Source organism: Beta vulgaris, chromosome 2, assembly GCF_026745355.1.
Source record: "Beta vulgaris subsp. vulgaris cultivar EL10 chromosome 2, EL10.2, whole genome shotgun sequence".
NCBI classification, from domain to species: domain Eukaryota; kingdom Viridiplantae; phylum Streptophyta; class Magnoliopsida; order Caryophyllales; family Amaranthaceae; genus Beta; species Beta vulgaris.
Window position 1 is genome coordinate 1,286,937 of NC_079203.1, and position 15,101 is coordinate 1,302,037.

The 15,101-nt window shown below is 37.1% G+C and overlaps 2 protein-coding genes across 2 annotated transcripts; both read right to left on the reverse strand.

Moving 5' to 3' along the window:
- Nucleotides 1-1,879: 1,879 nt before the first annotated feature.
- On the reverse strand, nucleotides 1,880-2,767 carry LOC130590640 (uncharacterized). Its single transcript, XM_057393128.1, has 2 exons — nucleotides 2,606-2,767; nucleotides 1,880-2,377 (listed from the first exon to the last, which is right to left on the reverse strand). The coding sequence occupies exons 1-2, from the start codon at nucleotides 2,765-2,767 to the stop codon at nucleotides 1,880-1,882; spliced, it is 660 nt and encodes a 219-aa protein (XP_057249111.1).
- Nucleotides 2,768-7,522: 4,755 nt separating this feature from the next.
- LOC104887790 (auxin-binding protein ABP19a) lies at nucleotides 7,523-8,401 on the reverse strand. The gene is given in 2 exon segments (XM_010672536.4): nucleotides 7,523-8,300; nucleotides 8,303-8,401. Coding segments are annotated over 2 exon segments (624 nt in total). The 5' UTR covers nucleotides 8,343-8,401; the 3' UTR covers nucleotides 7,523-7,716.
- Nucleotides 8,402-15,101: the final 6,700 nt, after the last annotated feature.

Genomic DNA, 15,101 nt, shown 5'->3' on the forward strand with positions numbered 1-15,101 from the left:
CCAATTAAAACATTCCCAAAAACCATTCGAATCTACTGAGGTATTTTGATTTACTTGCACACGAAATAATCTTGGAAATTTGTTTGAGAGGTTGCTGCTGGCCAGCCATTGATCATGCCAGAAAAAAGAATGATTTTCCCATCTCCAATTTTTTTCGGATCCCCTCGAAGGCAATGGATTTTGATCCTCGTGTCCTTAAGGATTGCGGCACATAATAGTTTCCATGGCCCACCTGAAATAGGAATTTTTAGGTCAGTATATATTAAAAGATTGGGAATATTTGTATTTTGCTCGAATTACCCGACTCCAAAAAAGATGTGGATCCTTTAAGATTCTCCAGATCCACTTGAATAGCATCGCCAGATTTTTCTGTAGCATATTACCAATACTCAACCCTCCCAATGATTTCGGCATCTGAATTGATTCCATGCCACCAAGGAAATAGCTTTCTTCTTTGAGTCACCACTCCACAGAAAAGCCCTTATGATTTTGTTGATTTTCTCGATCACCCCTTTTGGAATTGGGAATATCGACATGAAGTATACCGGGAGATTTGTTAAGGATGACTTAATAAGAGTAATTCTCCCCCCAATAGATAGCATCTTGCTTTTCCAAGATGCTAACTTCTTAGCCATCCTTTCGATTACTGGATCCCATGCTCGAACTCTAGAGACGTTGGCGCCAATAGGAAGCCCCAAATATGTGAAGGGAATTGAACCTGTTTTGCATCTCAAAGTTGTTGCGCTTGTTGTAACCAAATTTGAGATATGTTCAAACCTATCAAAGAACTTTTATGAAAGTTCACCTCAAGGCCGGAAGCTAGGTGATAGATGATGAGAGTTTTTTGTATGTTTTTGAGGGACTCAATATTTGCATCGCAGAAAATGAGCATATCATCTGCGTATTGCAGGTGAGTTATCTCAGGCCCATCGTTGCAGATTTTTTACCCTTCCATAGACCCGAGTTTGTTGCTTTTTGAATCAGTTTGCTTAGGACTTCCGCAATCAAAAACAAGAGAAAGGGGGATAGGGATCCCCTTTCTGAGCCCCCGCTGCAGTTTGAACGGCTGACTTGGAGACCCATTAAGCAAATTGAGGCCGAGGCGCTTGATACACAGGTCATGATCCAGCTTACCCATTTATCCGGAAAGTTCATTTAGAGAAGAGTCCAATGAAGGAACCCCATGAGACGCTGTCATAAGCTTTGTGAAAATCTAATTTGAAGAGGATTGTTTCAATATTTTTCTTTTTGCACGACTCTATGATTCTCTCCCGCTACCATCGCACCATCCAGAATTTGAGCCCTTCAATATATACGATTGAAGGGGTCCCACTAGCAACTAATCACTGCTTGAAGTCGCTTTGATAACAATTTGGCGATGATTTATATAAGAAACCGACCATACTTATTGGTCTATATTCTTCAGGACTTAGGTGATTCGCATTTAGGAATGAGGGCTATGTTGGTGTTGCAGCCCTTTGGAAGACTTGAAGATGCCCAGAATTCATTCACCATGTCGTATACATCATGTTTTATGATGTCCCATGCATTTTTTTACAAATTTGAAATTGAAGCCATCGGGCCCCGGGGCCTTATCTGCGTCACATGATGATACTGCTTGATCAATTTCATCCTTAGAGAAGGGGCTCACAAGGCTTTGAGGTTGGGCCTGGATAGAGAGTTGAGATGCAGGTTTTCCAAAGTAGGTCTGTTGACATCATCTTCTTTAAATATATTTTTGAAGAATTTCCTGGCTTCAAACTTGATTTGCGACGGCTCTGATATTTTTTACCATTGACATCAATGCTTAAAATCATATTTTTTCTCCTTTTGATTGATGCTATGGCATGAAAAAACTTTGTTGTTTTTATCACCTTCTTTAAGCCACGTAATCCTGGTTGCTGTCCCAGTATACTTCCTTTCGCTTCATCCACTCCCATAAGTCTGATTGAGCTTTTTGTCTACCCAGATTATCAATTTCTGAAATAACATCTTCCAGGCGCCTTATGTTTGCATCAATGTTGCCAAAATTGGAACAATTCCATTCCTTGAGGTTCTGTTTTATTGCTTTGAGCTTTTCAGGCATGGTTCCTTTTGCTTGCTTCGTCCACGATTCCCTTATTAATTTCAGACAGTTTGGATCCGCCAGCCAACAATTGTGAAATTTGAAAGGCTTCGGACCCCAATCCATCGTGTGCGTATGAACATGAAGAGGGCAATGATCCGATAGTCCTCTCTTTAAGATTGCGACTTTCATAGATGGAAATTGAGTGATCCACTCTGATGATACTATGAGTCTATCAAGAACACTTTTTGACTGTGATCTGAACCAGGTGAAGCTTTTGTTTGTTGCTGTGATTTCTAATAGTTGAAGCTCCTGCATGAAATTATTAAAATCATTTATACCTGTTTGGGAGCATGACAGGCTGCCCCTTTCCGATGCTTTGCGTACTTCGTTGAAATCACCGATTAATAAGCATGGCAATGCACTTGAGTTTTGGAACTCCTTGATTTGTTCCCATACTTCGTTCAGCTCTCGCTGTTACATTGCATGGGTTGTACACTGTAATTAGTGTGCATTCAAATTCATCATGACTCCACTGACTGCAATCCAGTGCTGCATCACAAGGTGAGATTTCAGTTTGAATTCCATTGTGTTCCATATGGCGAGGATACCCCCTGAGTTGCCTCTGGATGGGCTGAAAACCACATCGATATCTTCCGACTTCCAAAATGTTCTTACTGTTTTATTATTGATTTCCTCCATTTTTGTCTCTTGTACAAAGACAAAGCATGGGTCATAAAGGGAGATCAATTTTCTGAGTTAGCTTCTTTTGACTCGAGCTGTTAAGCCTCGTATGTTCCACGATATTATCGACTTCATGTTTAAACTGTAACACCCCCAAATTACTCACTTTTAAATAAATAATTTAATAAATAATATTTGAGTAATTTAGGAGTATTACCGCCACGTGACTAACACGCTTTCGGCAACCAACTACTAACTAACCAAAATAACTTGCAGCGGAAGACTTTAACCAAAAATAATAATACTTCTTTATTAATAAAAGTAAATATTGTCTCAAACTCAAATAAAAAAACACTCTAATCTAGGTGAAGATCCCCTATCTAGATGACACATCCAAAATTCACCTGCAAATCTGCTTACCAAAAAGGTAAACAGGGCAAAGCCAAATAGGAAAAAGAAATACGCGTCAGTATAAAACTGAGTACGAAATGTACTAGATAAGTAACACATTTGTTAGTTCATAACAATTTTTCTTTCGAAAACTCCATACCAATAATTCAAGAATAACTCTTTAAGAATAAACTATTTTCAAACACTTAATAATAATTCAAGAATAACATTTTAAGAACAAACTCTTTCCAAACACTTGAATAATAATTCAAGAACAACCTTTTAAGAACAAACTCTTTCCAAACACTTGAATAATAATTCAAGAATAACCTTTTAAGAATAAACTCTTTCCAAACAACTTGGATTAAAAATAATCCTGAAAACAATTCCTCTTCTTATCTCCCTTCTATTTTGCTAAGTGTGTACACCCCCCAAGCTAGTCATCCCATCACAGAGCTATATCAAGGGGTAACTATAATTGCCAACAAGTGGACTTTGAATCTCTTGATATTAATCAAGCGGAAAATAATAATATGACTTGTAAGTCATGAGTAAACCTCCTTCCTCATAAACAACTTTTTGAACATTCAAAGTTCATAAAAACCAATCAACCTTTCCTTGTAAAAATAATTTAATTTTCCAAAAAGGATAACAAAACTTCTATATATAAAAATGAATGATAAAATCATTCATTTCTTTTCACTTTCAAGAGTGAATAATAAAACATTGTAACCATTTTAAATCAAATTTCTAAACCAATCCAACCAATAAAATCAATAAACAACTTTATCATATAAACCACATTTTAAAAGATCTAGCTACATAACGTACCTTGATCTTGCACAAACTAATACTAGTATCTTCACTTATTCTTATACTTGAGCTTTCTCATAGCCAACCAACAAGCAATCTACCACATGAACTTAATCATGAATTTAAACATGAATGATCTATCATGAGCATAATATTTTTGAGTAAGAAATATGAAAATATTTTTCTTAAACAAAAGAAAATTGAAACTTGAATAAGAAATATAAAACTAGAATACATAGGAAGAGAAAGAAGAACTTTGAAGTAAGAAATTATAGATTCTTCAAAGTTTTTGTGTGGAAAAGATGGCTAAAGGTGTGGGGTATTATAGGAGTAAGAATAGATAGTACTTAATTTTCAAAATTAAAGAGTTTGTAACCTTCACCATAAATTAGGAGATTAACCAAGATTTTAACCTTCATCATAAATTTGGAAAACAAAAACTCCCCCATTTACTTCACAATCCCGTCAAAAATAATGGCCAAAAAAAAATTTTTTTTTTTTTTTTTTGTTTTTTGAATAATTTTGACTAGGATTTAAAACCAAAAGTTTAACAAATCCAATTTTGGCGCCATATTCCCACCAAAATAATTTAAAACCAATAAATATACTAAAATATATTTTGCTTAAAATATTTATTTTAGAAAATAAATATAAAATATATATTTATTTATTTAAATAAATACTAAAAATACGGGGTATTACATAAACTCTTTGATTTCTGAGTTGAGGAGACATGTGTCATTGAAGGTATGTCTCCCAGTTGAGCTTTTGGTTGTTTAGAATTTCTCCGGTTCTTCTTTCGAGCTCCACTTTAGGTCCATCAAACGATAGACCCAAAGTGTTAGCCATTTGAATAACATCTTCTGTTTGGATGGTTTTTGGTAGCTGAGGATTGGAAGGGGATGGAAAGGATGTTTGTGAGAAAGTCAGGGCCTTTCGTAGCTTTCTTTTTTTAACTAGTTTTCTTTTTCTTTTTTTCTCTTGCTCTTTTTTTGTGTGGGTGGGGATTTCACTTTCGAAACCTGGTGGGAATAACGGCCCGGAGCACGACGAGGACCCAAGAGATGAGGAGGATGCGGCCTTGAGTTTGTTTGGCTTTAAGAGTGGGTCAAAAGTGTTATGTATTTTGATTGGTGAGAGTTTGGACTTTTGTGGTGTTTTGGTTTTTCGTGGGCTTTTGAGACCAAGTTGGGCTGTGGGATGCTTTTGTGTCTCACTTTCTGTGTTCTTTTCTGATGATTGCGTTTAGGTGAAGTGATGGTTGGGCCCGCCGTTTTGTTTTGTTCAAGGTTTCTGGATAGTTGGCTTTTAGACTTTTGCAGACTGACATTATTTTCTTGGGTGGATAAATGTATGTTATCAAGATCAGTTGATGTTTGGGTGGGGTTTTTGAGATTGAAAGTCTGCTCTGGTGATTGGAATTTGCTATTTTCAACATTCTCCTTTAATGCACTCATTAACTCATTATTGGACGCCTGACTTTTTGTCTTCTCTTCCTCTGAACCAGTTTTTGCAGCCATTGAAGACTTACCTGGCGATGAGTTTGTGTTTTCTGCATTTTCAATTTTGTGAGCTGCTTCCTCTTCTTTATTCATTCCAGCTGCTTGTTCACCTTGATTGGACTGGGCCCAGGAAGGGGAGTTATTGGCCACCATTAAATCCAAGCAAGGAATTCTGAGTTCCGGTGGAGTCGTTGCTTGACCAGTGGATCAGCGACATGATTGCAGGATCTTGGTTGATGAACTATTGATGCCGAGGTGTTCCTTGTGAGGAAGTTTCTGATGAAGTTCAGATGATAGTTAAGGTTCCAAGGTCCACCCGACTTTTCATTGCTCCAATTAACCGCATTGAGGGAGTCGGATTCAATTTGTAGATTCTCACATTTGACTCGGAGGGGGAAGAGAGACGAGATTTGAATGGCTCTGAAGATCGTATTAACTTCAGCATGATTTATCTCAATTGCAGGGATTGGAGTGGAGAAGATGCAAATGAAAGAGCCATTAGAGTCACGTAAGACACCCCCAATGGCAGATAAGTTCAAGAGAGGATTGTATGACGCATCAACGTTTCATTTCATTGAGTTTGTTTGAGGAGGATTCCATGAGGGAGGGATAATCACCAAAGGTGGCTGCGGCAATTTCCTTGCTTCGCACCATTTGAGACATTTCGGATTACGAATTATGTCTTCCATAGAGTAAGGCATATGGTCACCCCGACCCACCCCTTGATCCACCATCCTAAACGAGTAAGGATGAGATCGCAAATCTGATTGGGGAGGCATTTGGAGTCATTGAAGATTCTTTCATTCCGTTCTTTCCGGATAGACTAAATAATGATGTAGATAATTGCCCACCATACCTTCTTAAAGAAAGAGGGGGCTGTCATTGATTAAAAACCGCCATGATTGATGAGGGTGCAATCCAATTGATGTCCCATAATTTTGCCCACCAACACCATATCTGCCAGGAAAATGAACAATGCAACAGTAGGTGGTTCACGGTTTCAAAATTTTCATTGCAAAGGGGGCATAAATCTTGGGTTTGTGGTATGATATTCAGCTTTGCGAATTGCACAAGTTGTAGTTGCGTAGCTTCCTTAGATGATCACAAATGCAGTTGAGGGAACCGAACTATCAAAATTGAATTCCTATGAATTGAGCAGGGGGCGCTCCCAGACTACAAGTAGACCTAGGCATGGGTCGAGCCGGACCTGTTCACGTGTCAGGCCTGAAATTTTCAGATTTTGTCCCCGGCCCAACACAGGCCCACGGGCCCGTGGGCCGGGTTTGTGCCTCTTGCGGGTCTGGTCCATGTTTTATGTTGTTTTTTTTTGGATTTTTGACAATTTTAGGCAAAAAAAGAAAAGAAAGGAGCATTCGGTCCGCGAGCCGACTCACGGGCCATCTAGGCGGCCTCGTGCCGGTGCGGGCTTGAAATAAAATTTCTTGACCGTGACAGGCCCACATAGCGGACAACGGACCGGCCCGCGTGCTGGCCCAGCCCATGCCCACCTCAAACTACAAGCATGGAGGAGCTTGTGAGTTGATGAGTGGAGGTGAGATGGAAAGGAGAACTTGTTACGTGGCAGAGTTTGATGACATTACAGAGTTCCGCTCTGAATTATATCACTTATCTTTATAAAATATGCGAAAATAGCTACTAAAAAATCGTTAATATTGTTATTTTTATTTTTAATTTGTTAGCAGTGCCTGAGAGATAATTTTAATTATATAAATAACTTAGGACCACCTCATGAATTTTTTTTTATTTTGGATAATCCTATATGACCAAAAATTGGTCATCTTAGGACCATTTTTGGGTCTTGGGTCTAGAGTAGGATGAATATATTAAATCTGTGTCAAATCTCACGAGTCTTTGACCGGCCAAATCATGGATAAGCGATGCTAGTGTAATCTTCTTCTTTTTTCCCACCCTACACACTCATTCCTCTAACAACGGCAGTCAATTAGGTCGACAACTTAATATTTGGACAAAAGGAAAAACAAATTATTATAATTGATCGTCACGATGCTAATTGAAATAAAAAGAATTAAAGATTATGCATCATACATTGATATAAAACGAATAATGATTTTATTTATTGGTGAATGGAAAACAAATTGAACTTTTTACACTCAAAATAAAGTGATAGATTTACATAACCAAATTAAAACAAACAAGCACACTTACAGTCGATCTCGTATATTTATTGAGCACGCTAATAAATCAATTGATGTGGAAGAAAAATATAAATTTAAGAGGATCTTAAGCGGTGCCAAATGCCCTCTTCATTCTCATTACCTCTTCATTACTTAGAAGAGTAATTTGTTGAGCTATATCAGCAGGTAAGTTTCCAGCAAATAAAGAGTTCATAGAGAACTGAATTGCTGGGTTTGCGCCATTCAAACTAACAAATGCAGTAGCGTGGGTTGTACCAACATTAACTTGGAAATGCAGCATAGCTTGTGGAAAAATCATGACGTCTCCAACTTCAAGTCTTCTGTAGTATGCAGTGTTGTTTGTGTCGATAAATCCTGCAATTATTGACCCTCTTGCTACAAGAATAACTTCTGATGTTCGGTGTGAATGTACTGGTATAACGCCACCAATGCCGAAATCTAACCTTGCCATGGAAATACCTAATCCATTCAAAGCTGGAAATCCATCCACAAAGGCTAGAGTTACATTATTTCCTGGTACATTGGTGATTGTTCTGTCACCACGAAAACCAGTGTAAACAAAATCATCTGTTGTAAGAGTAGCAGGATCCCTACAAGCATACCCTTCTGGTCCTCTAGGAAGGCTTGGATCAGCTACACAAAAGTCAATTCTATAGCAATACGAGAGAGCACTAAGAGCGAAAAAGTGCAGAAAACTACAATGTTATTCATTTTGGAATTAACTGATGATTATAAGGGATTGATTTGCTAAGGGGAGTTTTATTATTGGATCTGTGTTTTTCTTGCATCTGATAGCCAAAAGAGGCACCCTATATATAGAATTTTGAATATTAGACATCTTCATGTTCAAATTAGTTGTTCAAGCTAGAAGTCAATCATATAACACGTACAATAACTCTTGTAGATACTAAATGTCAATTTATTACGGTCTGCAAAACACGGAGCTTAATTAATAATAGAAATGACATATTACATTTTTGCTAACATAGAGAATTCATATATGGTGGGTGATTATTAAAACTCCTGCATTTTTTGAAGATGTCATATGTTCTCCTTAATGTTTTTATAAACGGACTTGGTCTTCGTTGTATCTTTTTATTTCTTGTCCTTTTCTCTATTAGGCTGTTAATGGTATATTTTACTCTCGAATGTAATTGCTTAACAAACTCATGTAGTATCTTGATTCTTGGGTGCAACTAGATGTTTTACAAGGTGATGCTTTGTATAATTTAATGGTGGAAAATTTTGAGTATTAAATCAAACATAGTAAATTATCTTCTAGTTCCTTTTAAAATAATCAACATAGTAAACTATCATAATGTTAAGCATGAATATAACCCTCAGCTTCAAGAGAGTACATATATAAATATATGTTCTGGTTTATTACAAAGATTGTAATATGGGTTTATTTTTTAAAATTTAGGTTAATGTGTAAGAACACAACTGATGCAATTAGATGGTATAATGGTGTTGATTAGGAAAGTTATAAAAATTATAAAAGTTTTTTATTATAAGAGTGAAGGTAAGTCTCGCTATTATCAGCATTAGATTAATGAGTGTAATTTATACCTTTGTTTTTTTTAAATAGGAATATTACCTTGTCTTTAACTATATATTTTTTTTGTTAGAGATATGAGATATAATATAATTAGTATCGAAAAATATATGTATGATATATTTTCCATATTGATATTATTAAGAAAATAATATACTTATGTTAAGATATTATTTAGTGAATAATCTAGGATTATATATCTTTTAGGAAGATTATTTTTTATCTTATATTACCTTAGATTTTGTATAAATACTCTACCTATGGATGAATAATGAGGGACACAAATTAACCATTTACGCATTTGTGCTTCTAATGAGAGGTTGGGGGTTCAGTCTCATCGCACACTTTTTAATTGCTTAATTTGTGTCATTTGGTTGGGGAGTACATGTGGTCTATTATAAGGTTAAAGGTAGGACATGCTATTATTAGCATTCGATTAATGAGTATTAATTTATACCTTTGTTTTTTTAAAAAAAACAGTAATATTATCTTGTCTTTACTTAAAGATTTTTCCCACATAAACCAATATGAGATTGTAACTTAGATGGTTAGTGCTTATGTATTTCAAATGATAGATTGTGGTTTAAGTCTTAACACACACATTTTTAGTGTTTATTAATTTGTGTCATTTAATTGGGGAAGGAGTACATGTGGGAGGATGACAAGTTTTTGCCTTGGATTATAGTATATACTTCTTACGTTCTTTTTCTATTGCAACAGTTGGATTTTTAGACTATTCACCCTTCATCTTTTCACTATCTATTGTGATTTTTACATAAGGAAAAATGTAGTAATATGAGGTCTTGTTATATTCGTCTATATATATATTTTTAAAATATCAATTTTTTACAATTTTTACTAATAAAAGATATTAATAATCAAAGTTGTACATTACCAAATATGAAAACTTAATTGTTAAAATAGAAAAAGAACGGAGGAAATATATAGATAATACTCTTGTAGCTCTTGCTATTAGTATCGCCTATATTAGCTAAACCCTTTGTGCTTATCAAATTCATGATAATGGTGATAAACTAGTTATAAAACTCGTGATACACATGTTTCTACATCATGTATTTTAATTTGTAGTTTTTATCCTTTATGTTAATGGTAAAAATTATTATTATATAATTAAGGAAAAATGATTTAAACAGTCCCAATTATGGCCGTCCTGACAAAAACAGTCCCAAATATCGTTTTTTATTATTCAGTCCCAACTTTAACCCCTCTTTATACTGGTGGTCCAAGTCGACTGATGACTTGCTAAACCGATAAAAAACCCTATTTTCCTTTTTTCTCTTTTTTTTTTACCTGTTTCTTTGACCTCTTCCTTCGATCTTTCTCTTTCCTTCCTCCTTCCTCCCCTTCCCCTACCACCCCTCATCTTCCCTCTCCCTTCCACCAAAATGACAACCCCTCTCTCACACCTGAAATCCGGAGCCCGTGAAGCCCGTGCTACCAGCGCGGTTGCTGTTAGTTGCAGGTGATGGGTCGAGCAAACCTTGCTCGCGTTCTCTCTCTCCTTTAACCGCTGCTTTGGGGTAGGGGAAGTCTTTCGGGTCCAGGGAGGTGGGGAAGGGGAGGGTTTCGAAGGCTGGGTGATATATGGCGGGGGCAGGGGAATGTTTTAGGGTAGGGGAGGGGAAAGAGGATGTGGGGGAAGGGGAGGGTAGTGGAGGGGAAGAGGTGGCTGGTGATGTGTGGCTGGCGAGGGGTGGCTGGGGAGAGGTGACAGGTGGCACAACAAGAATATCACTCCTTTCAGTCCGCCAAAATCAGACGCTAAAAACGCGGGATCGGACGCTAAAGCGATTAGCGTCCGCAGACGGACGCTAAAGGGCTGACGCAAAACCCCTGGTCGCTAATTCTCCAAATACCGTCCGCGAAGCGGACGCTAAATAATTAGCGTCTGAAATTTGATAATTAGCGTCCGAATCTGCTAGACGGTAATTACCGTCTGAAAATAACGGACGATAATTACCGTCCGCCTAATCAGACAGTAATTAACGTCCGCCTAATCAGACGGTAATTACCGTCCGCATAGTCAGACGGTAAAACCAATAACACAGACGCAACTTTTTGTCCTTTGTACTGCAATTTTCAAAATTCAAAAGTGTATACAGTGTACAGCTTTATTACTTTTATCATGTATTAATAACATACAGTTGTACTCCATGTTACTTTTATTCAGTCTTATTAATTTTTTATATACAACTTTATTATTTTTATTTTATTCATTATAGCTTTCAATTATTGTTCCAAGTAAAAAAAAATTCTTTTTCTTCATTCACACAAAGTAATGAAAATGGGGATTTTATTACAAAAAAGATAATTACAATCTAATACTATGCCGAACAACCGCGCCGAGCCACTAAACCACCGTACTGAGCCACCTCGTGAGTTACTACACCGAGCCACCGCCGCAATCTACACCTTTATTTACCAAAAAAATCCATAAACCCGCAAGAAATTATAAAAAACCCGCAAATCTGGAAAAATATTGAACCACCATACCGAACAACCGCACCGAGCCACTGAACCACCGTACTGAGCCACCCCGTGAGTTACTGCACCGAGCCACCGCCGCAATCTACACCTTTATTTACCAAAAAAATCCATAAACCCGCAAGAAATTATAAAAAAATCCAAAAACCCGCAAGAATAATAATTTTCGAACAATAATTCAGAAAATCAAACATTATAAAAAAATTAAATTGATTACCCAAAACCCGCAAGAAATTAAATTAAATTGATTACCCCAAATTAACCCCAAAAAACTCCGAAAGCCCCAAGAAATTAACCCTAAAAACCCCATGATTAACCCAAAAAACCACCAAGAAAACCCCAGAAAATATAACCCCCAAGACAAACCCCGAAACCCACCATCCCGCAACCCATAACCCCACCCAGATCACATAACCCCTAACCCCATAACCCAAATCCCAGAAACCCAAACCCATACCCTGAGACTAAACCCCCGAACCACGAAACCCACCAACCGAAACCCAGATCCCATAATGCACCCACCGAAAACGCACAAAAAAAAAAAAAAAGTCACCTGATCTCATGGCATTGAGGAGTTGAGGACTAAATTAGAGAGGAGAGAGAAGAGAGAAACATGAGAGAAGAGGGAAACGTGTGAGAGGAGAGAGGAGAGAGGAGAGAGAGGAGAGAGGAGAGAGGAGAGAGAAGAGGGAAACGTGGGAGAGGAGAGAGAAATGAGAGTATAAACTGATGAGAGAGAGACGAAGTAATAAGAAATAAAAAGAGAGAACCAAAGGATAAGTGAGGTGGGTCGTGATTTTTTTGTATGACCCTTTAATACCGTCCGTCAGGTAAGACGGTAAACTTGTACAACGGACGGTAATTTGCGTCCGTACAATTAGGCGGACGGTAATTAAATGAAAACGGACGGTAATTAGCGGCGGAATAAAAGTGGACGGTAAATTCAAAATTACAGTCTGTTTTATACGCAGACGGTAAAATCGGACGGTAAATACGCGGATTCTTGTTGTGTGGGTTGGCTGGTGGCAGAGGAGAGGAGGAGGGAGTAGTGAAGGAAGGAGGGAGAAAGAAGATTGAAAAAATAAATTAAAAAATGGCAAATTACCTGCTACAGCAGGTGTTTTACCTGCTGGGACTATTATTGTAAAACACCCTTCAAAGTTGGGATTGAACAATAAAAACGATAGTTGAGACTGTTTTTGTCAGGTTGCCCATATTTTAGACTGATTAAATCAATTTTTCCTATAATTAAATCTTTTCTAAAAATTCACAATGATTTTATCATGTTTATGAAATTTTTCACTCAAATTAAACAAAAATTTAAAAAATGTGATCAAACATGATATATATATATACATTTATCCTGGTATCAGAGCCAAGGGGTTGTAGTATTTTTGTTCCTTATAAAACTTTATCTTTCTGGTTATAGTACTTTCCATTCTTAACTCTTGCTCCAGTCCTTTTTATTTCGGCTATTTTTAAGGTTTGTAGAGGCAGTAAGTCCCAAAAGTGGCGGTCAGACCATAGGGCTACACCTTCTCTATGGCAGGTAGATTATAGGGCTTGTACCAAGTGTTAACCCTGGTCTAAGTTTTTTAACCAGATTCATGAGTTCTATTTGGAGCAGGAACTTCATCTTCTTCTCATGGTAGTAGTAGTAAAGCCAATAAGCTGGTAAAAAATGAAACCTTTACTATAGAAAATCTTGAACAAAGTATTGACAATTAGGAAATACCCAGAGTCAATAAAGACCAAATTTACAAAATGAGTAGATATAACATTTTTAAAACAGATTATATTATCAAAACCCAAGAACGTGATATACATTTAACAAAGCCTATTGATACTATAAAATTGTTTTCAGCTAAAACCTTGCAAAAACATGTTGAAAAGGGATATCGTTACATCCATATAGGATTGGTTCAAGTAGGTTTAAAACCTCTTACAAAAGAAGGATTGAATTCTTCAGTCCTTGTGGCTCTCAGAGATGGCCGATTCAAAGACTTTAATGATTCCTTATTAGGAACAATAGAGTCAAGCTTATGCATGGGTCCAGTCTCGTTCGATTGTTATCCAAATTTCAGTGTCTCTTTAAGTGATAAAAATATCTTATCCTCCTTGCTTTTGCAAATCAAAACTCATAATTACAAAATGTTCGATGGTTCTATACCAGTAGCTTTGATTTATAAAGTCCACTACAAAGCCATGATGTCTGCTTTTAATACTAAAAACATACAACATAGCAAGAAAGGAGAAACTCTCCTCCTCCAAACCGACCTTTCTAGGTCTAACATAAGAATCCCTAGACCAATACAATGGAATGACGTCAGTCTTCCTGATGATTGGTTCCTCGAGGGAGCAGCTAAACCTGAAGAGCAATCCCCAGCTCTTCCAGAACCTAACACCGATTTACAACAAGTTGTACAGTACTCTGATGGTAGTGTAAAACTTAGTTTTAACAGGAGCATTAGCTCCAGATATTCAGACCATTCCTCTGTTGAAAACCTTGGAAGTCTTCTCATCTACCTTCTATAAACAACATGCATTACAAACGACAAATCAGTTGTCCTAGAAACAATTATCCAGAAAGGCCAAGGTATTCTACCTCAGATATACCTCACCTTCCATCCAAAATGTTGAATATAGAACCCAAGTTCCACACCCCGTTTATGCTGAACGACAGTCTCCTCCAGACTCGCCATCGGCTTCGGTTATAACTGAGAACATTGCAAATGAGCTAAACGTCCTTGAAAAGAACTTTGAGGTCAATAAAAAATTAGTTCATGAAGACTTTTATGCCACACATAATCTCTCAAAGAGAACGTGGTTTTTTGAACATTTCCTAGATATACGTGCACAAATACAAGAAAGTTACTACAACTTTTTAGTTCAACACAAAGCTCATATTTTATTTTTTGACTGGTTTGAACTCTATAGTTTTGACCACAACATTGTTTACCCTTTTAAATCCATAGAACCTGTAAACCAGCAAAAGGACATCCGTCTGGGAGACTCCAGATGGCACTGTTCAAGCTGACCATCCTCCTTTGCGACAAATTACCTTCTCCATAGGAGAGCACAAGGTAGAGCCTCACCTCTAAAGATACCTCAAGATGAAGATACCACAAACCTCAAAAATATTGTCCTACAAAACAACTTCACCAATATTACCCTTAACACGTTAGGAAAGCAACTTTCCAGAATTGAGAAACATAACCTTAAAACTGATACAAACTCGGTCTCAACCCCTGTAGATAAGATCCTCCGAAATCCGATTTTTAAACCATTTCAGATTTCGCAAAAGGCACAAAACGAGGTCATGACTTCAAAAACCGAATTTCTTCAAGCTATCAAAGACCAACTTAGCAGGGTGGAACCTTCTACCTCACGAGTTGTTGAGGAAGAAACAG

What these genes read in the sequence shown, in the direction of transcription:
- LOC130590640 (XM_057393128.1), bottom strand. Translation starts at nt 2,767, where the DNA reads ATGGAGGAAATCAATAATAAAACAGTAAGAACATTTTGGAAGTCGGAA. An exon ending in TGATGCAGCACTGGATTGCA is followed by an intron (nt 2,378 to 2,605) that starts GTCAGTGGAGTC and finishes AATTTCATGCAG; the next exon opens with GAGCTTCAACTATTAGAAAT.